This window comes from Balearica regulorum, chromosome 12, assembly GCF_011004875.1.
Source record: "Balearica regulorum gibbericeps isolate bBalReg1 chromosome 12, bBalReg1.pri, whole genome shotgun sequence".
In the NCBI taxonomy this organism is placed as follows: Eukaryota; Metazoa; Chordata; class Aves; order Gruiformes; family Gruidae; genus Balearica; species Balearica regulorum.
In genome coordinates, this window is record NC_046195.1 from 3,266,999 (window position 1) to 3,289,798 (window position 22,800).

The 22,800-nt window shown below is 40.1% G+C and overlaps 2 protein-coding genes across 11 annotated transcripts in view; one reads left to right on the plus strand and one right to left on the minus strand.

The window, feature by feature from the left end:
* HMG20A (high mobility group 20A) overlaps nucleotides 1-5,561 on the minus strand; it is a 45,241-nt gene extending 39,680 nt beyond the window's left edge. Inside the window, exons 1-3 of one of the 3 annotated variants that reach the window (XM_075764709.1) lie at nucleotides 5,459-5,561; nucleotides 2,806-2,924; nucleotides 1,205-1,268 (exon numbers count right to left, since the gene is read on the minus strand). In XM_075764709.1, coding sequence (XP_075620824.1) covers nucleotides 1,205-1,209 — 5 coding nt within the window. In that variant the 5' untranslated portion in view covers nucleotides 1,210-1,268; nucleotides 2,806-2,924; nucleotides 5,459-5,561. Of the gene's footprint in view, nucleotides 1-1,204; nucleotides 1,269-2,805; nucleotides 2,925-5,176 lie in introns of all 3 variants that reach the window. The other 2 variants (XM_075764708.1, XM_075764710.1) reach the window with 2 other exon arrangements.
* A 193-nt stretch (nucleotides 5,562-5,754) lies between these two features.
* Nucleotides 5,755-22,800, plus strand: part of PEAK1 (pseudopodium enriched atypical kinase 1) — a 118,520-nt gene continuing 101,474 nt past the window's right edge. For 4 of the 8 annotated variants that reach the window (XM_075764696.1, XM_075764700.1, XM_075764702.1 and 1 more), the window contains exon 1: nucleotides 5,768-5,971. The gene's annotated coding sequence lies outside the window, so the exon portion shown is untranslated. Of the gene's footprint in view, nucleotides 5,983-22,800 lie in introns of all 8 variants that reach the window. The other 4 variants (XM_075764695.1, XM_075764703.1, XM_075764698.1 and 1 more) reach the window with 3 other exon arrangements.

A 22,800-nucleotide genomic window follows, 5' to 3' on the forward strand; every position in this document is an offset into this window, starting at 1 on the left:
TATTCAACCATTCAGCTTGTTTTTAAAACTTTCCCAAATCTCTCTCTTTCCCTGCACTTGCTGGGACATCTAGCACATCCAGAGGACAAACGAGGTAAGAGTTGAACCATCCGAGTAGCTAATTATCCAGTGCAGTTTAACTTAACATCACAGCTGGTGGCACCTAAGGAGATTGAGCTATTCCTCCCACAAACCCCATGTCTGTTTCTCTTGAGGTGAAGTGGTGCACACAAATGCAGCAAGCTGCTTCAGGGGGCTAAAGCGGAAGCAAAGTTATGCCCCCTCCTTACAGTAACATTCCCTGAACTGCTCCCTAATCAGATAAGCATCAGGATAAAGAAAAGGAACAAAACTGGCCTTGCAGCAGCTGTTTATTGTATCAGTATGGATCCAGAGCAGCTAAGGTTGAGCACCCTCTCAATTTTGTACATCATAGTTTTATGCTACAGTTAAACCATGGGCCTTACCACTTCCACATCTTATTACTCCCGGTCTTCTTTACAACCAGCCACACACCTCCCCCATGCATACACTGGCATTCATACAAACTGGTTTTCAATTTGTCCAAGTCCTTTAACTAATTTACCAGCTAGATAAAAAAAGTTTTCATTTCATAAACTCTTTGAAACGGTTTGCCACAAAACGTGCATGAGCACTAGTGTCAGAGGGCAACAGCAGCAAAGATTCATTGGCTCAAGCTCCTTCAGAATTACACCCCCCAAGCAGAAAGGACAAATCATACATACCACCACTTAAAGTCCTAGCAAGTTCTAGAGATGACCAATATTTTGAAAGGCAATTAAGAACACTTTGTTAAGAGTTTCTTTTGGCTGCAAATAATCCCTCAGACACCACTGTATAATTAAAGCTATGAATTTATGTTTTCAAATTTGAACACAACAATAAAGCAAAAGTAGACTTTCCCCTGGTGATTCACTAAATGGCCAAGAAATGCTCTGTGTTCCACACTAGTTAGTGGAAAGGAAAAAAAAAAATGGAAAAAGCATTCAGAAATAAATTCCATCAGTCTTAAGTCTCTTGAATTCAATTAATAACTGACACTTTCACTATCCTCATTCTCTTGTTTATGTGCTTCTCACACTGTTATCATCAATAACAAAACTTCACACCACTCAGTCTTTCGACAAAAACAACTCTTCCCATTTTCATGCTATCACAATTTTTTGAACTACAGGCTGCTCACCTCATTACTTATCCCAGCCATAATGCCCAAAAGACACATTCCAAAGTCTTAGATTCCCTTTTACCTGAAGAAAAAGTACAAACAATCCAAGTCATAAGATTTTCAGAAAGAGTGAACTACAAGGTTTACTTTGTTATTCATTGTACTCAATGTAAGACGTATGGTCCAAAAGACTGAAATCAGTCAAAGTCAGCTATTGTGCTAGTCTCCTGCAAAGGAAAGCAGGATCATTTGTTTCTGGGATCAAAATCTTGCATACAAAAAGCTTTGACAACTCCAAAATCCCATTACAGAAGAGATTATTGCAAGGCTAGTCTGTTTCAAGTTGCTTACCACCTGACCTATCCCACTGGGAGTAACACTGGCAGTGCACATACAACTCAGATCCAGTTGTTTTGCCCTGAAATCTCAAAGACCAGTATTAGACTACACATACCAACAACTCATGGCTGTCACCTGAGCTCATGGCTGCGCTATCACCACCACTGGAGCAACTACACCATTTGTAAAGGAACAAACCAATTCTGTAGCCAGACAATAATACAACATGGCCAACACTGCAGATCTTGCCAATGGAGGCCGACCTACATTGATAAAAGTTTTTGTTACCACTTGCATTGTCTATTTCAAAGAGACACCAACTAGCTTTAACTGCTTTCATGAACAAATCCACTGGGGAAGAAAACAAACTGTTCTTAGTAAATTCATACCTAGTGAATACTTTGTATCACAGTGTTTTTATCCACCACTCTTCACATCCTAAAAATAACTGAAGTTTAAGAGTTCCCATGAACACAAGAAATAATCCCCCTCTCTTTCCAAGGGAAATCATGGAAGTAAACAAAATTTAAAAGCTTAAAGGAATGCAGAAAGCAACCTGGTTTTGGGAGCTCTCCAAAGCCAATCAAATTATAGATAGAAAGGGCATTTTATTAGGGTACATGAACAACTAGCAAAAAGAAAAAAGGCAACCTTTCTTCATTCACCTACTGTCCTCGAAATAGTACATGCATGTGCCCTTGAGTTATCCTTCTCTCTCACAGATCATTATCAGAAGAGTATTCCCATTATTATAAGTGCAGCCTCTTCACCTGTGCTCTAACATCTAACAGTTTCTCACAGCACATGCCACAATACTCAAAAAAATTAGCACAGCTCTGTGCACACTTCAGTAACAGTCAGTGAGAGTACTTAAGTTTTTCAACCACAGCCCAGGGAGGGCAGCAGGAATTCAGAAATCTGTATCAGCTAGTTTTAGTGAAACATGCTCTAAATTTGTCTGCAACCTTTGGCCCAGTAAGTGGTAAGCCTGAAAAAATTCTCATCCAAGAACTGGCCCTAAAACAAATCCTACTTAATCAAAGAGAAAAACTTACTACAGAAGGCTGAGCTTGCTTTGGCAGGTGAGGAGGTATACCTTGATAATTGGTCACACCTTGATACTAAGTGACCCTTTACTTAAATAAATTGTGAACAGATGCACTAACAAAGAAAGCTTACAAAGTTAATTTGAACACATTAGTTTACAATTTTCTCAATTCCTGTGCTCTGATACTAAGAATAACTTTGTGATGTAGGTACAAAGCAAAAACACAACTCACAGTCGTTGCTTTCATTCAGAAGTCTAGGAACACCAGGGAAATCAGAATGTCTTCTCAGTCCTCCGTGCAGTCCCTGGCCATCAGACACAGAAAGCTTGGGCTTGTCGAGGGAAGATGTCCTGCAAGGACAGAGGATGGAAGACATTAAGAAACCTCCTCTTGGTTGCTTTATTGTGAAGTACTAGAATTTGTTATAGTTATCTCCTAACAGTCAGGTACATAGAAGAGTTGAACCCTATTCTCAGGTGTGAAAAAATCTCCCTTGTAAGAAACATGATTCTCTTCTCCCTTTCTGAGCCTTAAGAAGCACACCTGTCATGTTACCCTCTATGTGCCTCACCATGAGGAAAAAAATATTCAATCTACAACCAAGACAATGGGGTTAGATCACACAATCTTCATTTTTTCTATTCTGAATACTGCTAGTATCCTATACAAAAGATCACTTAAGAAATTGAAGACTAACCTGTATACTCTGCTTTAGGCACCATTTCTAAGCCTAGAACTCCTTAGAATTAGTAATCTCAACTTCTATTTTGAGACATGCCAGATTTCTAAGGACACAAAAAAAATTCATCTGCTTTCCCTCAATTCCTGGACTCTAAAGTTGCAGTATTTGCCACAACCGGTATAGTTCTAGAAATGCTGAGTATCTCATCCCTTCTAACAAGCATATAACATAGGTGGTACAAGAAAACAAAAAGATAAAACAGCATTTCACCAATAGCTTCAAATACCAGATACTTTGAGTCCCTACACATATAGCCTGGACTTAAAAAAAGAATAAATACTTTGTTTTTAACAGCTGGTTATGTTTATATTCTTATGAAATTAAGAATGATCACTTGAGAATAACATACATAAACTTTGATCCCCCAAATTCTTGTGCCCAGCTCTGTCACTACGTGGCCTTAGCCAAGTTTAGTCCACCTGCACAACTTATGTTCAGCAGAAATGAATGACGTTTTCAAAGATCTAACAAGACTTTACCTGCTGAAAAAGGCAGTAACTGTAAACCAATGAAAAAGTTTCCCCTGCAGTGACACTAGCACTGACATGACACCCAACTTCTATTTGCTTAGAAGAGAGTAGTCCTAACCAAATTTTGAAACCTAAGTGCTCTAGAACAGTGGCCTCTGAAGTGGGTCGCACATGCAAGACGATCCACTCAGGAGTGGGAAGAAAACATTTTTTCTAACATTAATAAGTAATACTTTAAAATAGTGTTTATTTCATCTTTCTCTTACCCTTTCTTAATTTCTACTTTTAAGTACATCTTATAATGTATGTATCAGTACAGTAGTACCTATATATAACTGATAAGTCAATAAATATACATATACTGGGGGTGCATGCTAAAAAGTCTTTTTTTACTGATAGGCACACATGGCCAAAAAAACCTGGAAGCCACTTCTCTAGAAAGCAGAAACTCCATCTGTGAACAGGATTTTCCTTTTTCATACCAGGTAAAAAAAAAAAAAAGGATTTATATTTGTCCCACCTTCCCTTATTTTCCCAGATGCCACTAAGTTAACACCAAATTACCCAAATCTTCCTCACTCACAACATAATTTAGGGGTTCTTTCCTTTGAATATCTCCAACAGCCAGCCCTATATCTACTCCTAGCTTTCTTCAAAGGCCCAACACCACACCAATGCTAATCAGCTCACTTTGCTCCAGGAAGCGAGGGCCAGGCCAGCTTCATTCTAGTACTGGTATTTCAGAGGGCTTGAATGAATGGCGCCTCACAAGGCACGTGGCTCCAGTATTTTCAGTTCTGGGCTTAGGGGTTTTTGGTTTTTTTTGCCATTTCAATGATGAGACTTAAGTTCCTCAGGAACAGGCAACTAAATGTATAAACTTATCAGTGAGGAAAAGCATCAGAAAACTATAGTATGATAAATGACCTGCTTGACAAGGGAATAATAAGTGGACATAATAAAATGACAAATAAATAGAATTAAGGACCCAGGAAATATTTTTGCCCCTAAACACTTTGCAGGAGCTGAGTAAAGAGATAAGGGTTGTAAGAAGACAGAAAGCCAAGTGCCTACACCATCACCCAGCTTTTCCCGCTCACCCAACGCGATCCCCCCAGCCCCTCACCGGCAGGCCACAGCAAGCAGGCAGCCCGTCGACGAGCTCGGGGTGCAGGGAGAGCGGGAGGCCGGTAGCAAAGCCAGCCAGGCCCGGCCGCTGGGAAGGACGGTCCCAAGCCGCCGGCAGCACCGCGAAGGGGGGCTGCTCCCCACTTCACCACTGCCCACCCACCGCGGCGGGAGTGGGGCGCCCACCGACCCCCTTCCCCCGCCCAGGGCAAGGAAAGAGGAAGAGGGAGAAAGGAGAAGGGCCCGCGGCCTCCCTACTGACCTGCCGGAGGGCGGCTCTCCACAAGGCCGAGGGGCCGCCCGACGGAGCTCACTCCCCTCAGCCCGCGCAGCCGCTGCCGCCTCTTTCACACACACAGAGCCGCATCACCGCTGCCCTGGCCGACAGGATCTCTCCACCTCCCACCTCAGCGCGGCCCTCTTAGGGAAGCCCCTCAGAAGAACCGCCAACTGGGACAAGAGTCCCCAGCCAGGCCGGGAGCTCCCGCCGCACCCCCCTTCATTCAGCACCACAGCAGAGAGCAGAAATTCAAACAACGCACACCGGGACTACTTTCTCTAAGCAGGCGGAAGCACACTATTTCTGCGCGCGCAGCTGCACGAGGCGTATTTAAAGGACCGGGCGGCACACTGAGCGCGAGGTATGCCGCGAGTTGTAGTCTTCTCGCGCCAGCTCCGCCCGCCTCGCGGCTGCTCCTCCGCCCGCGAGCGGGCCTCGCGCCACTGGTGGCGGCTCCACGCCCACTCGCTGCTCCTCAGCCAATAGACAGCCTCGCTGCGCCGGGGGCGGGCGAGGGAGGGCTTCTCCCTCCTCTGGTGCGCGCGCGGGGGGCGGTGCGCGGAGGGGGTGGGGTCGGGCCGCGGCCGGCGGCGCCCGGAGTTAGTTGTTGCGCGCGGGCGCGGCGGTCGGAGCGCCGTCCCGGGACTCGGTTCCTCTCCGGGGCCCGGCGGCCGCGGTAGCCCGTCTGGACGAATCTTCCTCGGCGTGGCGGCCGCCGTCTCCCCCTCGTCGCTTGCCTGTGTGGAGGCGTCGCGGGGCTGGGTGAGCCCTTGCCAGGTGAGGGGCCGGTCCGAGCCCGGGGGGTGGGAGGGGAGTGACGGCCCGTCTCGCTGTGAGGGGAGCCTGGGGGGCAGCGGCGGCCTCGCGCCGGCTCGTGCCCTGCCGGCGCCGCCGGCTCGTGTTTCCTCAGCGAGGCCTCGGGCGGGGGGAGCGGGAAGGGGCCCCGGCGCGGCTCGGCGGGGTGCGAGGGGAGCGGCCGGGCGCCTGCCCGCCTCTCCTGAAGGGGTCCCGCCAGCCCCCCCGCCCCTCTGTCGCGGCCCCGGCGGGCGGTGCTGATCGTTGCTGCGCCCAGAGGGTCCGACTGGCGCCGGCAGCCGCCTCGGGGCCCCCGCGGGGCTGTGCGGCGCCCTCGTCCCCGGCCGCGGCGCTGGGCCCCCGGGTTGCCACCGACAGCCCCCGGGGCCCGCGGCGGCAAACGGCGCTTTCTTCTGCCTTGCACCTCGGCTGGAAGTTTTGCGACGTGATCCTGCGCTAGATACGTTGTGCTTGAGCCTGCCGGGAAGCGCTGCGCGGTTTCGGAGCTGGCACCTTCTAGGAATTTCACGATGATAAAGCCGCTGTAGGTGCCAGGTGGATGCTGTCCCTGTCGGCACTTTGTCCTTACTCTGTTTTTACTGTGTATTCCTCGTATAAGAGGTTTTACGTGTTACTGTATACGCGTTTAGCTACATTCCATCCTTGTTTCTTTCAAGTGCTTCCTTTTTTCTTAAAGGTTATTTTGGACTTCTAGGTGAGTTGGTCTGTTTGCCTTTTTTTTTGTTTAATTGGGGGTGAAATTGATACTAGACTGGAAAGGCTGGGATTTGCATTGGGACAGCAAGTGAAATGCTGTAAATACATTGTAATGGTTAGTTACTTACCAGGTAGCTGATATCTAACATAGAATGGCCAGACTGCTCTTAAATGAGCACGAGGAGGAGTGTTGTCTGGTGGATCCCTGACCTCGAATTTAATAGGGGTCCCTTCTCAGAGAACATAAGTTCTGTTTACTTTAGGTCTTTGCTGGTTTATTTTGTAGAGCTTGGCTTTTTTCTTTTTTTTAATCACTTCATAAGGGGCTCCAAAGTTTTTCATCTTGTTGTGGCTTAAAGGCTGTTCAATGTCTGCTAAAGCACTTTATTCTCAGATATTTGGGGGGAAAAATACACAAGATATATGGGCAGGAAGGAAAGAACACGCAGTTGTTGTAAGAGCCAAGGTTTTATGGAATGCCAATAATTAGGTTCTATAGTTAGAAAGTTCACTTAAACTTGTGTAAGATTGCCTGCTGAACAACTACCTTTGTCACAAAGTAGACGCATTTAATTCTATGTGACTTTTGGTTGACTACAACCTTCTCTAGACACTTTGATTCCAGTGGTGTAGCAGAGCAGGAAATACTTGTGCATGTTTTATTTGGTCATTTTGACTAGTTAGAGCTCTTAATCTAGTTTCAAACTGGCTTAAAAGATTTTGTCTGTAAAGTAGTCAAGATGATTTATCCAGATGAAGCATCTTCCTGGCAGAGCCACCTCTCCAGTGTGTTTTCAGGAAAACCTCATTTTGTTCTCTAAAATGTAGACGTATGCAAGAAGTGAATTACCATTTCTTCCATGAGTAACTTTCCATGATTAATGGTACATATTCATTTCATGATGGATTTACCTTATTGTTAGGATATGTCATGTAAATAACTCACAGACTTCCTAAATTACTTTGTTGGATTGTTCTGTTTGACTCAAATGCATCTTCCTCACCTGAACAGCAGCAGATAGGGTGTGATTCCTGAGCCTGGGCAGGAGGTACCAGCTGCAGTGTGAGGAGCTGGCGGGCTTTCCTGCCTGGCCTTGCTGCCAATAGGCACTTTCACCCAGCTGCATGTGTGTGGAAATGAGCCACTGATAAGGAAACGAGCTTCACTGGTGGATGCAGCATTTGTATTTCCTTTTATTTTAGAACCTACATTAATATAATATACAATTATTTTGAAACAACGGCATTCCCTATGTATCGGAAAGTCTTACGACTGCTTCAGCAAAAGAGAGTGCGAAGAGGCAAAATACCATTTTGACTTCTTAAGTAATTTGTGTTTCTGACTTTTCATCTCTTTAGAAAATCTAGTTGCAAACCTATTTACCAAACTATGTATCTATGTATTCTTTCTATTTATGTTCCAAATAAAGGAATTGGTTGGAATCAATCATGTAAACAAAAATAAGGGGGGGATGATGTTTAGCTAAATGGCTCCTAAATGTTTTCTTGCCTAAACAGGATAGTAAAATATTAAGATAACTATTGTAAGTTATTGGTTAGGGTCATGGATGTTGGTAATCACTGTAATCCTTCTGTATCATGCTAGGAGAAATAGGTATGTGAAAAGTTTACTGTAAGTTAACAAGTTGTAACATGTTTTTCTCTACCTTTTCTGTAGACACTCCTCTGTTTCTACTTTCCTTTTCCTTTTTCCTGTTTAGTCTTTGCTCTTAGGTTTCCCTTTTTTCTTGAGCTGCCCCTCATCCCACTTTAGAATTAGACCCTCCCATCCCTGCTAGTTGCCCATGTTTTCTTCCCCCTTTTCTCTGAAGGGATCTGCAGCTTTACTCCTTGTAACTGCTTTTCTTGTTCCAGTTGCTTTCTGATGAGATTGGATTTCAGGTGGTGTTAACTCAGTAGTCCTTTATCATTTTTTGTATGGATAGCTCTTGGACCCTCTTTTCCCCAGCCCTTGAAAAGAGAGCCCAAAAGGTCTAAACGGGGGATTTCTAAGTGCAGATCAGAGATGAGGTCTGTCTCCTGCCAGCTTCCACGCTGTTCCCACTTCCTGTGCTGCTGCAGCTCCCGAGGAATCCTGCCGAGCTGCTCCCTCCCGTGTAGTCAGTGTGTCATAGCTGACATTCGGGTATGGGCAGAATATTGAAACGCAAATGACATGGGTATAATGATGAGATAGTACTGCGCTTGTGAAAAGTACTGGGAACATGAACATTGTGGAGTATGTGTGATGTGAAAAGAAAGTGTAAAAACAACACCGGACACAAGGAAACTGAAAATAAAACTTTCTTATCTTTCTACTATTGCTGTGGGACAATGCCAGGTGTTTTTAACCTACTTTTGATACAGAAGTCATAATCTGTAAAATGTGTTTTGGTTTATTAGTTGAAGCAAAGTTCAAAGTAATAATGTCAAGTTATTTGCGAGCCATATCTAGAGTTTACTGGCTGTTAGTGGCAGCCAAAAATCACCAGCGAGGCAAAATCCACTCTGTATGTATGTAGAGTAAGATGGATTTTGGAGGAGGATGTGCGTGGCCCCAGTCCGCAGCCAAGGGCAAGAGGCTTCGGACTCTGCATTATAATAGCAGAAAGGGTTGATGGAGGATGGTGCTGCGTTCTGTGATTGCATTACCTGTGATAGGCTGGTACAGAGACCTTGTCTGTAGAGTTTTTATTGGTATTACCAGTTCTCCCACCCTTCTGTGCTCCCACACATGACCACTGTTTAAGGACTAAGCATTGCACTGAGATTTACATTGCCTAAGGCTGAAATACTTTCATTGTTTCATATGTATCAGCACAATAATGTAGAATTTCCATTACCATACAGTTTTAAATTTAGAGTGGAAAAATACAGACTATAAACTGGAATAGGACATGCTGGTTGATTTTCACTATTTTAAAACAGAGGGAAGTGGAACAAGTAAAAACTGAAAAGCATATGAGAGCTTTAGTATTTCTGAAGCGTTAGTGACAAGGATAAATGACTTGTTTTTACTTGGTAACAATTCTAATTAGTTTTCCAATACTTGTGCTGCAGTTTCAATAAATTGTGGTTTAGTATTTTAGGCTGTGTGTTTCCTTTTGGGTTTTCCAAATCGTAAGTAGAAATTATCAACCATGTGAGAAATTTTAAGTCGTCTTTTTTCCTAAGATAGATAAGTGGCTGAGTCACTAAAGCAATTTCTTTCCCTGTATCTCTTCAAGTGGACTGAGTTGATTTGAGATTGCCTGATTGTTGAAAATGTGGACAGAGGAAAACTACGCGGTGGGTGTAGCTCTGAGGTCACTGTCTTTAAATTGATTTTCTCATGGGACTCATCGGCTATTACAAAAGTTACCATGTTAACTACTGAGTTACAAAACAGCTTTACCAGAAATGTTTTGGGGTTTGTCCAGATGACACCAAGAACAACAGAATTTCAGAACCCCTCTGGAGCCTAGTTCACCTTTTCTTTCCACCCTGTAATTGTGTATTGCTGTGGAAGATGAGTGCAAAATCAGTTTTAAAGTGCACCACTTGAAGAAGTATTTTGTAATCAATCCATAACTGTGTGGGGTTTTTTTAAAGTGTTTGATTTGGGGAAAAACTGTAATCCTGATTTCTTGTGTAAGTACTTGGAAAAATCCCCACATAGTAGATCCCTTCGCAGCCTCGCCACTCATGTCTGTTGTGTATGGGCCTGACCTTAACTGAGGTGCTTTTGGTTGAATTATAGTAGAAGTAAAAAAGATTCCAGTTATGTTTATTGAACATCTGCACTTTGATCACCAAATAGTTATATTTACATTTAAAAGATGTGTAAATATGGGGGGTAAAAAGTATTTAACAGCAGTCATTTACTCTCTGTACCTCAAAATGTCTTCAGAATTCATGGTTCTTCCTGCTTAGGAGTCTTTTTCTTAGTTGCCAGCTCTTAAAGCAGGGGGTGTTTAATTTCCACATAAAACAAAATGTTCAACATGGGGGAAAAATATTTTAACCTTTTAAAGTACAAAAAATTATAACATATGCTCTGTGAAAGACATGTTTTAAGTCCTTCTATTTATAGGCTTTAGCCCACATTTTACATACTCTTAAGTAAAAAACCTTGTGTGTGCTTAAACACAAATGCTGAAAAATGCTCAACCATCTTAATGCAGTCACTGTTGACTGCAGGAGACATTCTTAGTAAAGTTTTTGAAATCACAGTAAACAAATGGATAAACATTGTGCCAGGCTAAACGTTGTAAGCTTCTAGTAATACTTGTTTTAGTAACATCTTGTCTGAGACACCAGTGTGATGTGAAAAAGTAAGATCACTGACTTCACAAAGTTAGTGCTATTTCAGAAAACATTGCTACTAGCACAAAATTTGCCAGACACAACCTTATTGGCTTTTAAGCAGATTTGGATTATTGTATTATTTGATAGCAGTTCTATAGAAAACTATTTAGTGATGCATTCACAGTTTGACCTTAAATGTTTTTGTAAAATAAATTAAATAAGTGCCAATCTGAATCCTAAAATGTTCTTTCTTGGAGGGATGCCTGTATTTACACAGGCCTCTCCACAAAGCTCACCAAAGGAGGAAGACAGTATATAATACAAAAGATGTAAATTCTGCATGTACATATTTATATCCAGTCTTCCAGCTCTGAGGCTCTTACTGTCAGAAAAACCTTCATACGCATTTAAGACACTTAAATGTACGCTATAAACATGAACAAATATAGACATCCTTCTGCGTGGACTTCATGTATATTCCCTCTTACTACAAGTCTCTGTACATATCACAGATGCTCTTGCTGTTGTCTCAGCTGCCAAATAGCCTCTTAGTGAGTATCATTGTTTTGCTTTTATATTTGTTAGTGTCCTTTCTGTGGGCTTTTTTAATGTGGCAAGAGGAAGGAAGAACAGTTTAAAAATACTTAATCTCCCCCAAAATTGGCCAGTAAATTCAGAAACGTGCATGTCTGACGGTAAGAGAGACTTAAAAATCGTTTAGTGCTCAAGTTGAAACTGTCCTTGGGTAACTTGTAGTACCTTTTTTCCTTGGGCAAGTTTTGCCTTTCTCTCTACCTTGTATTAGCCCCTAATAGTCTTCTGCAGAGTAGTCCCTGAGCCTGTTTGGAACCCCATTAAAATCACTGATTCTGTCTGTAAGGGCTCAGAATTACATCAATATTGCTTCAATAAACTTTTAAGTTTAATGCAAATATATACAAACTCGGAGAGAATAAATATTAGTAGAGGAGTTTTCCATGGAGGAGTAAGTCATTCTGTAATTGTTTTTCCATTTGCTTTAAGCCTTGCTAATTGTCTTTCTCTGCCTCCCTCATCTAGATTGGGTAGTTTTGCTTAAAAACAGGTTGCACAATATTCTTAAGTCTCAGACTTTAAATCTGTAACTATATGGTTAAGGAGTGTGACTCCTACTGTTTGGAATGATCTTTGGAGAAGATAGTTTATTTAATGACTTTTGTACTGTAAACTGTAGACATTCTTGGGTTTTAGAAGCAGGGAGATAGCTCAAAGTAAAGATGTAGTGAACGTGGGGCACGTGAAAGCTCTGTATGATCAGTTATGTATGCTTTGACCGTGCAACAGTTTGCGGTCCGTTGTAGTCAGTGGAACAACTTGCTGAGCTTGGTGTTGAATATACATCCAAGGCATAAATGTTGACTATTTTGGAGCTTTATATCTGTAAAATGGTGTTTTTGTAATGTGGGTTTTTTCAAAATTTGGTTGTTTAAAGGGCTGCAATATCAGATTATTAGAAAGTCTCAAACCTGTGCTCCTGCTAATGAAGCTGTGAGTAACGTATCTTTCAATTGTAACACCACAATGTAAAAAATGTTATGGCAGGCCTTCTTAAAATGAGGCAGACGCATATTTGAAGGTCACTATGCCTAGAAAAGATTGCTTGGGAAGTGCAGAAAATGAAGGCGTGTTAGGACAAAGCTTGCTGAAGCTTGAAGTGCTTTTGTGCCTATGAATTTTGCCTAGTAAGTATTTCTTGTACAGCAAAGGCAGTACCCCTGTTAGAGAAAATGTAAGTACAAGCAGAGCTTAAAGTACATTTCACTTACCCTGTAATCTCTATTGGTTCGGGCTGTGGTATCATAATTGTCATCTTGCTCCATGAACCTGTTGGCAGGTAGGGTGCTGGTTCATGGTTCCTTACAAGTTAACCCACTTACCTTCTTAGAGTGGGAGCAAATCCCTTCCAAAGGTGGTTCTTTTAGGACAGTTGTTCAGAAACCGGTACATTAGAAGGAATGTTGCACTCTGGTAGATAAAGTACCTGTTTTTAGCAGTTGATAGAGAGATACTGTTAGTAACAGTTGCCATGAAAAACCTCCTGCGACAGCTTTGCAGGTTTAAGGTGAGATTGCAAAGTGGTTAGACCAAGATTCCTCAGCTGCACTGAAGCTTTAGTCATGGTGAGTTCTCCTGTGTTCTGTGTAATTATCTCTGTTTTTCTGCTTGTTGGAATGTGAAAAGTGTTTGATTGTTTTGCTTGTTTGTGCAGTTGCTTTCAAAGAGAGCAGTTGAATCAGGTTGCCTTCTGATTGGTATTGCCACTCAGCATCAGTATGGTATTCAGTAAATACATTCTTTAAATACAGTATTGCAAATCATACCAGATTGCCTAATATTGTAAATAGCAAGAAGTGGTGCATTAAAAAAGAAAAACCTAGTTCTTCCCCCCCCCCTTTTTTTTTTTTACAAGCATGTAATTTTTCTTTGTAGTGAGTAATGGTGATAGCATTGCAGGGTTTTTCCTACTCTGTCCTTTGCAGATTGACTTCATTGCTTATGGTTGTACATTATCTTTTGTTTATCGGTGTAAATCAACAGAGCTATTCCTGAACAATGGAGATAGTAACAGACAGACCTTTTGAAAGCCACATTTGCAGACTGAGAAAGTGTTGTATAGAAACGTGTTGGAAAAGATAACCAGCATGGGTTATCAGGGGGTTCTGCTCAACCCCCTGCAAAGGAGATTACGGAAAAGGCTGTGTAATAGTATTTTTTTAAAAAATTCCTACACAACTGCCAGGGCACTTGATGGACGGTTCATGCATACACTAATAATTCATAGGGGAAATAACAGTAAACAGATGAAATACCAAACCAGCAGCATTTAAATATAAGGGGGAATTAGATTTCTTAAGATTTCAAATGTTACATAATTGGTTTTTTCCCTAGAGTTGAGTACCTGCAGTTTTTTGCATATTAAGTCACTATCTGTCTATACGGAAAGCTGACTTTGGGTGCCTACGCATACAAGTTGTTAAACATCCAAACAAAATGAAATCTGTACAAGGCAGAAGGAATTATGAATCCATATAATGAATAATGCTGTCTTCGGTGGCAAGCGCTGCTTACTGAGAGGGGGGGTTATAAGTTCAGTCAGTAGTTGCTGAAATTTGTTTGGGTTTTTTTTTTGTATTGTACTGGCTAAAAGAGTTGGTGTACTTTTTCCATCAAATAACAATCACAAAAAAAAGTTGAAAATATATTGGAAAAATAAGAAGCCAGTGTTGGTTCATAGTTGCAGTGATTGTGCTGGATGCAAATGGCTGAGCTGTGGATAAAAAAAATTATTGAACAAGTGAAATAACTGAAAATCGGTATCAGTTTCTAAACAAAGGTATACTCTGCTTTTCCAAAAACCGTAGTATTGCTCTGTTTATAGTATATAAAGGAGCATTCATCAGCACAGTCCTGTGTCAAAGTCAGTCTCTCTCCCTCAGATGGATGTAGCTTCTTGGACTTCTCTTGCTTGTAATGAGCGAGATGCTTGTCCATTCAAACTTGTATTTTGAGTGATATGGGGCCAGTTTTGATTATCACTTAAAAACTTTCTTTCCTTTTTGTGAATGTGAGGCAATAGAGGGCTTCTTGCAATTTTTATTTGGCTTTCTCCTGCCAGTTTAGGAAGTGTCTGTAACTTAGCTATTTTAAATCTGTAGATCCCAGCTACTTTTAACTTAGTTGATTTTGCCACATGGTTCAAGGTTTCTTTTCCATCACTCTATTTCCATGAGCTCTCCCAGAAGTTTCAGGTGTAATTTTTCTGCAGGGAAGATAAATGTGTATTAGATATATGTATATTCGTTGGATGATGCACAGTAAAATATTTGCTCTGCTGGCATAATCTGCCTAAAAGTTCTGAAAAATTGTTTCCAGTGGACAGTTAAAAGCCTGGGCAACTCCTGTATCCTTCTAGGACTACTCAGTATGGAACTTGCTGTCTCATAGTTACTTTTGCAGTCATCAATCTGTACCTCTACCAGTTTTTCTTGAATATGCTTGGGTTTTGCCTGGCGGTGGTTTTATGATCTAGTTTAGAAGGGAGAGTTGTCGCACCACAGAAGAGAAACTGTGCTCATTAGTTTGAGAGATGAACTAAACCTCAGTTTGTATTCTGAGAGCTTCAAAAGTACAAGGAGAATGGACAATCATATCTTCACAAGGTGCCTTTCTCAGGCTGATAAGGAACACGCTCTATACATCACATTAACTCATCACTTTCATATCGCTGGGCGTACATGACAGTGCCATTAAAAACCAGAAAATATGCAGAAAGCAAAAGGGATCTGACTCTTGAAATTGAGTGGTGCCTTTAATATAGGGAAAAAATATATTGGAATATAAGTTCGCTGCCTTTATTTTTTCCATGAGAGAGAGAAGTGAAGACTTCTCGTTATTAAGATAACTATCTTTCTAAATGCTGCTTAGCTAATTGGTTTCACAGGAAATGCGAGGACCTATGAGTGTTTCCTTTTGGAAAAGCTATACACAATGTGAAAATAGATGGAACATAATTCTGCCTCTTTAAGTTGTGTTGGACTAAATGAAATTTTGCATATTTTTCAGATGAGCAACTCTCTTGAGCTCTGTGCTTTTTATTACATAATATTTATGTTTTTAAAGTTCTAAGGATGACCTCAGGTTTTTATTTTGGTTTTAGTAAAGTATCTGCTGCTTGTAACCCTGTAAAACCTGAGAGATTTTCCTGTCTTCTAGCTCTGTAAGACCTGTAGCCCCCCCACAGTTCATAAGTGAGGCTTAAATATGCAGTCTTTTGAGTAGAAAATATTTTCTTTAATATTTTTAGAATTCAAAATCATTGGAATTTGCTCTGTATAAAACTATAACTTCCTGAGAAAATATTGGCACAAACTGTGGAAGCTGTTAGTTTTTGGAACTTTTTTTCAAATTACTCATTTTCTCTACTTTATTTCTTCTTTCTCTTTATAGGTAGAGGGTAGTGGACAAAGCGAACTTGGAGCTGAAGGGCCTGCTTTGGAATCTGGCAGAAGGATGATAAATCAGAAAAAAGCACATGCCTTTTGGGGGGGTGGGGAGTGGTCCTTGAACTGAAGAAACAATTTTAGGAGCTGTGGCTTATTTTGTTGTTTGGCTCTGCACGCTAGTCAGTTCTGGCACTTCCATGTACCAAGTTCTGCTAATTCGTATCTTACATGTATGCGTATATTTACAGTTTTATAGAAAACAGTTATTAACAGATCCATTTTAGTATTTGTGAAAGCTAAGGTGTATAATTTCTATTGATAGTTGAAGAGGACTGTCTGATGGTAAATATCTTTGCCCATGAAGATTTTGGACAGATATCATTCTACACTGCATTGCTCTGAAATCCACAGGTTAAGGAAAGATTTATATCTCACAATCAACTTTTTAGTGTTTTTTGGAAGAAACCTATTCTGCAAACTTTCACTAGGAGGAGACTTTTTTAATTCTTTTCATACTGAGAACTGTGTGTCTGAGCTCAAATTTGTCTGGACGTGTGTATGTATATCTTGCAGACATATTTGTGTTGAAGCAGCTATTAATGCTGTTTTAGGAAGTAGTGTTAAATCTCCAGTTATATCTCAGGAAGAGTCCATTTTTCATCTGCAGAGTAGTTCAGTGGAAGCTAACGGTGATTTAAAAACTCCTCAGCATGCGAACCTAGTGTTTCACTGTCTGGGGAGTGTGACTACAGTTCCCATCTCTTTCCAGAAATTTGGTCTGACTTTGGTTTGCTGAATTTTTTTACCTTAGAAGTGCTGGTTGAGGAAACATTTAATGAGCATCCCAGCTGTCTGTGCATTGGAAGCAGATAGGCTGTAGAGTGAAATGGCTTTTTTCAATCATCTCCATTCAAAACTCCAAACTCCATAATTCACTAATTTAACAAATAAAAGAACTAAAAGGTTTCCTGAAATCAATTATTCCAGCGTTTAAAAGAGGACCCAGAACACTCTCATATTTTTACTCACTTTGCTAACCCAGCCTTTTGAAAACAGCTATGGTAAATATTTTAGTTGCCATAATACAGTATGGGTATGCCTTTTGACCTCAGCAATTAGGCTGAGTTAGGCTGCTGCTTCTAAAAGCTTTAAGTCTGTAGTTCAAATGGTGAAGATTTATGGCTTTATATCACAAAGTGTATTTCTAGAGGCTTATCCTGCCACTGTTATATTTTGTTTTTGTAACTGTGTTGTATTGTCATCTTTCTTGTATAACTTGCTGTCAAAGCACATGCCAGGTCATGTGTTATGGTCTGTTCAGAGCAACCGTACGTTTTGCTAGTTAAATACTTCTCTCTGTGAGTTGGAAGAGCTACACAGCATATCAGGAGCTTGCAGTCAAGCGTCCTGATGAGTACTTTTCTCATGGCTGAATTCTTAAAGTTAGCATGTGATTTGGGAGTAATCTTTGGGATTAATGTCTATATTGTTTGGCAACAGGAAAACCTTGAAAACTGAGATGATGCTTGGTTTGTTGCTTAGTTTTCAGATTGTTTTGATTGGAAATCTTAATTTTAAGGTAGGAGAAGAGCACCTAGACTAAATAGGTTTTTGCTGGTTTTAAAACATGGAAGATCCTGCCTTTAAACTCCAGTCAGAGACTGAACAAATACTTTTTAAGTAAGGAAGCCTCATCTTTTACAAGTTTCATCGTTGACCTCAAGATCATTTTTTCCATCATTTGTGATGAGGGATCAAATAGGCTGTCTGCGAAATAGTAAAATGCATTCAAATCTTTTGCTATTGTCAGATCATGACTAAAGTTTGATGAGAATGATTGGCAGAATGTCATACATCCATAATTTTTTTAACTTTTCTGTAAAATACACTGAAATCTAAAATGGGGCATAATGTTCTCAACAGAATGCTGGCTGTGGCAAAAACTTTGACAATGCAAACATTCTCACTCCTGGAGCTGAATCAGTTGGAAACAGCAGCCAAAAAGGCAAAGGGGAAATACCATTAAGTTGTCTGAAACATTTAGTAGCAATGATCTACATTAAAATAACTTGGTAAAATTAATTGATGCTTTTTGTCATTTCTTTTGCATAGCAGTTTTCATAAATGCACCACGGTCTTATCTTACAGCAGGAAAATTAGGCTCTTTTTGCACTGAGGTTCTGAAACAGGCTGATCTGGCTAATACTTTATTGCAGAGATTTATTTTTTTAATCTGCTTTGGAGATTTTGAAGTACTGGCTGTTTTTTAGCAGGCTGATTAAGTTTTTGTTTGATTTAAGAATATACAGAATAGCACTGCTGTAATTAGAGCTTGGTGGTAGCTTTTGGCAAGTCCTGAATTATTTGTGCAGTAGTATTGTACTGAGAGAACACCATGTATTTTGAGGGAGGGGAAATCGGAACAATGTGCTGATTTGCTTGTGTGGGCTAATATGACTCATTTAGAGTGAACTCTTTTTAAAGTTTGGTGTTTTTTTAAGGAAAAACTGACAGGCTAACTTTGGGTTTCAAATCAATTTAAATTATCCAGCAAGTTGTAAGTCTCTCTTCGATCCACAAGGCCCTAGCAATTCTCCATGGTTTTGGGTCAGCAGTTTACAAACACTGTCTGGACCAATGATGTGTGAAATCAATCTTTGAGTCTTCCTGATGATGCCTTTGAACAGTTTCATTGATGGCAAAATAGAAATGACTGTCAGACCTCAGGATTGGATTGTAAAAGTTCTAAAACTTAAAACATACAGAAGACAAAATGTTGGTTGAAAACGCTTGGAAAGTTTCTCTACTCTTTGATTAAGAAAATTTTGGTCCTGAAATTTTCTGGAGGTATGTGGCAAGATACTGAGCAGGAATGTTTTGGTAATGTGATGATATTGCATAAATATATTGAAGACATGGAAACTACTATTTGAAGCAGTTTGGCTGCCTAGTTGCGTGTTAAAACTAACATTTTGTGGATTCAGAAATACTTAACTGCTTTTATTCTGTCAATGTATAAGATGGATTAATTTATATACAAAGCTTCCTATTTAGTGAGAAGTCAGTAGCTTTAAAGATTTAAGTCGAATGAAATAGCGGTTATGCCTGCCACATGTTCTGCTCCTCTTGTTGAAAACTTTTGTTTAAAGCTGAGCTGTAGTGTTTTCCTCACATATAGTTTCTTGCCTATCCTAGTAAAACATGCTTTCTGTTGTTGCTTCAAGCATCTGTGACAACTAGCTTATTGTTCCCACCCTGTGCCAAGTCGTGTTTCATATTAAATATTTTTTTTCACAAACAATTCTTTTGGGAGGAATTTCTTGCATACTGACTCCAGCTAGCATGCTTCAGTTTGGCAGTGTATTTGGATATGCCTGAGAAGGGTTCCTATCTTTCTGATTCAGCTACAATCTTTTGTCCTCATGTTTGTTTTCAACACAGCATTGCATGCTCTTTCTAAAATACCTATAAAATCCTGTGTTCTGGATTGTAGGATTCACCTCATTGTAAGTGAAAACTTACTGTGTTGTGGTAATCTTAGTCCTGCCTAAGTGTGCTTAAAAATGGTGGAACTGGATACAAAATTTGATCGTGTTGGCTTTCACTAATGACAAATCAACTGATGCTTTTGGGTCTAGGAGGGCATATAGGGTGCCCCCCTTGAAGCTCAAGCTGTATGTAAGAATAAGAACAGCTGTTTGAAATGTCACAGCAGTCTGGGAACTGGCCATACAAGGAGCACTCTCCTTACAAAGATAGGTCTGTCTGATACATGTGTTGCATGTGTGTTAAAGTTCATGGGGCTCTTTGTCTGGATGTTAGCTATGCAGGCGTTCAATCTTTGAGGTGTTTGAAAGCTTCTCTAGATATTATTAGAATGGTAAAAAGGAAGTGGAAAAGAGAGAAAACAGACTTACTGAATATTTCAGCGGTTGTTTGCCAAATCACATTTTGGGATTCGTTTCTATTTTAAATACTACAGTGGCTGCCAAAGCTGGCAAACTGTGATCCCCTTCGGAAGGGGGAGGAGACTTCATTACTTCTGTGCGGAGGAGGGACATCACTTCATTTTCCTGTTGCTTTGTTTTTCCTTTTGCAGTGAACAAAGAAATTCTGGGGGAGAAAAGTAGAAAAGGCCATTTTTCAGAGCTTTTCCAGAAATTTTAGAAAACAATGGGTTTGATTTACACTTTAAATGTGGTTTCCTGTCTTCTCTCACATCATTTACATACCTTTAAAAATAGTCTGGTTTATTTTATAGGAATGCGTCCTTTCCTCAGTACTGGTCTGGGTATTGTTTCTCTGATTATTTCCAAGTGCATATAAGCAAGAAGTGATCAAATTGAATCACCAAACAACTGGCCAGATTTGTAAAAAGGAAAGCTGATTAGAATCACCAGAAAAACCAAGCTGCACGTGGAAAATATGTATGCTTAAATAACTAAAGCCTACAGTTTAGGAAGGTAAGATGGCTGAACAGCAAAAAGAAAAAAAACAACTGTGAGCCAAAAAATATCTGGGTTTTCTTCCTGCCTTTGTCATGCCTCGCTTGTAGCCTTGGAAACTGAGACAAAGAGGGTAAGAAACTTGCTCATTCTTAAAATGGAGATAAGATACAATGTCTTATTTTAGTCCCACTTATTCCTCTGCAAAGTGCTGGAAGCGAAGTGTGTTGGGTTTTTTAATAGTGTAGTCTATATGATGGACTCATTTGTTTAGGACTTGAGACAATGAACCCATGTTCAATTGTTTCTGTGCCTAGCTTTGCTTTAATCTGTCAGTCTTCCCAGGTTATTTCATCATCTGTTAGGAGGGTGTTGGGTGTTTTGGTCAAACTAGGCAATTCTCATACTTTCAGCAAGATGCAAAATATTTCCCTACATAAGCATGCTGGCAAGACGGAGTACAGAGGAGATGGTTGGCTGTATGCTTTTCAAACAAGCTCTCATTTTTCTCAAGGAGTATAAATCATGAATTCAAGATTGTGGGATCAAAACATTGGAAAGTGTCCTTGGCAAATTGATCAACTGTGAAATAGTTATGAGCTCTTATTTTTTAAATCTGAAGGTGACACTTAAGTTCTTTTCTTAGGCTTCTTGTTTTATTAGGCTCTCTGGCTGTTCATGTGCTGTTTATATTAATGCAGCTCATTTGTAGGCAATGCAGACACTTTTAGAAATTGTAAGATTGTGGAGACATTTAATGGCTATGGATAAATTGCACAGCTGTGGACACTACTTATACTTTCATACATAGAAAAGAGTCTGTATCATGAAATAAGCATAGCTCAATGTTGTGAGGTATTTTTCATGGTTTTTCTATCTTGGTGAGGACTTGAGCTTTTAGTTTTATGGATGAAAAAGTGTTAGCCATGTCCATATCCTAAGAAGGAAAAGATTGTGCATTACCCATAAAGAAGATAAGAGAACACTGTATATTTAAGAAAGGAGAGAGAAGGTAGATGGGGTGAAGTAAAACGTTTAAAAATGTTAGTAAGGAATTCTAGAAACCCTGCATAAGATTTCTGGGCTGAGAGGAGTATTTCTTAAATAATATAAAAAAATAGCCGGGACTTGATAGAAGACGAAGTGAACAGTAACTCATCTAACAATTTAGTTTACAGGTTAAGGATCTGAAACCTCTGCAAAGCATATGTCCCTTCCAGAAGGAAAAAAATGCCCAAGCCCACAACTTTCTGTAAGAGAGCAATTTAAAGCAATTTCCAACTTTCTAAAGTATGTAAGGAAAAATAATTTTAATTTTAATAATTATATCTCAACCAAAGGACCCAGAAAAGGAGCGAGTTGTTTGTTCTTTGTAGATGTGTTAATGATGGGAATCTTTCAGAAGTCAACTTTAAAGGACAAAAGGACAAACACAATTATAGGATGTGTAAAATGGAAATTAGGCACTGAGACAGAAACTGAATTGCTTCAAAGATGAGAGGCCAGGATAAATTAAGAACTACCAGATACTATCTTTGAAATACTGGAATCTAATATCTTTGACAATTACTTTGAAAAAGTTCTCGGAGAGAAACGATAGGATATTACAGACACTATATAGATCTGTGCTCCTAGTTTTGCACATAGATTGTGGATAACTTCAAATTGACCCTCTATTTTATATCTGAAAAATTCCATAAAATTACTTTATTTAAAATATCACTGAATGCTTCTACATCCACCAGAGATTTAGTTGCAACATTGTAGTTTGTTCCCTTTTCTCCCTTAATGCTCTAAAATCCACAAGCTTGTTCTGTCTCAGATTGTTGTCTCTTATGGGAACCAGGGGATAGGTTTAGTGGGTGAATTATGAAGTAATTTGATCAAGGGCTCAGAAGATATGATCTTTGCTCTCTTTTCTTCTCTTGTAATGTCAACACTGTGGTTTAAAAAAAAATAAATAAAAAATTGCACGTATGCTCTGAAATTCCAACTTTGGCTCTGACTTGTCCTAAGCTGTTACCACTTTGTTAGCACTGATCCGATATGGGTTACTATTTGACAGCTCTTGTCCCTCTAAGAAACTAATTTTGAAATTATATATTACAAAAGTGTGATCAAAAGATAAAGGTTGAACTAATAAGATTAATCACTTAGTGACATCAAAGAGAAAATGGGATGGGGCAAAGCTGAGAGCCTGGAGCACTGATGTGTTCCCAGAATCTTTCTTGTGGATGACTATTGCTGACCATTGTGTGTGTCTCATTACCACTACTATTTCTAAAAATGAGTCAAAAAAATAGAAATTGGTTAATATTTTTTCAGAATATTTAATACATTTATACTTTTATTTTTGGTTTAGATATTTGTGAAGGTCTTA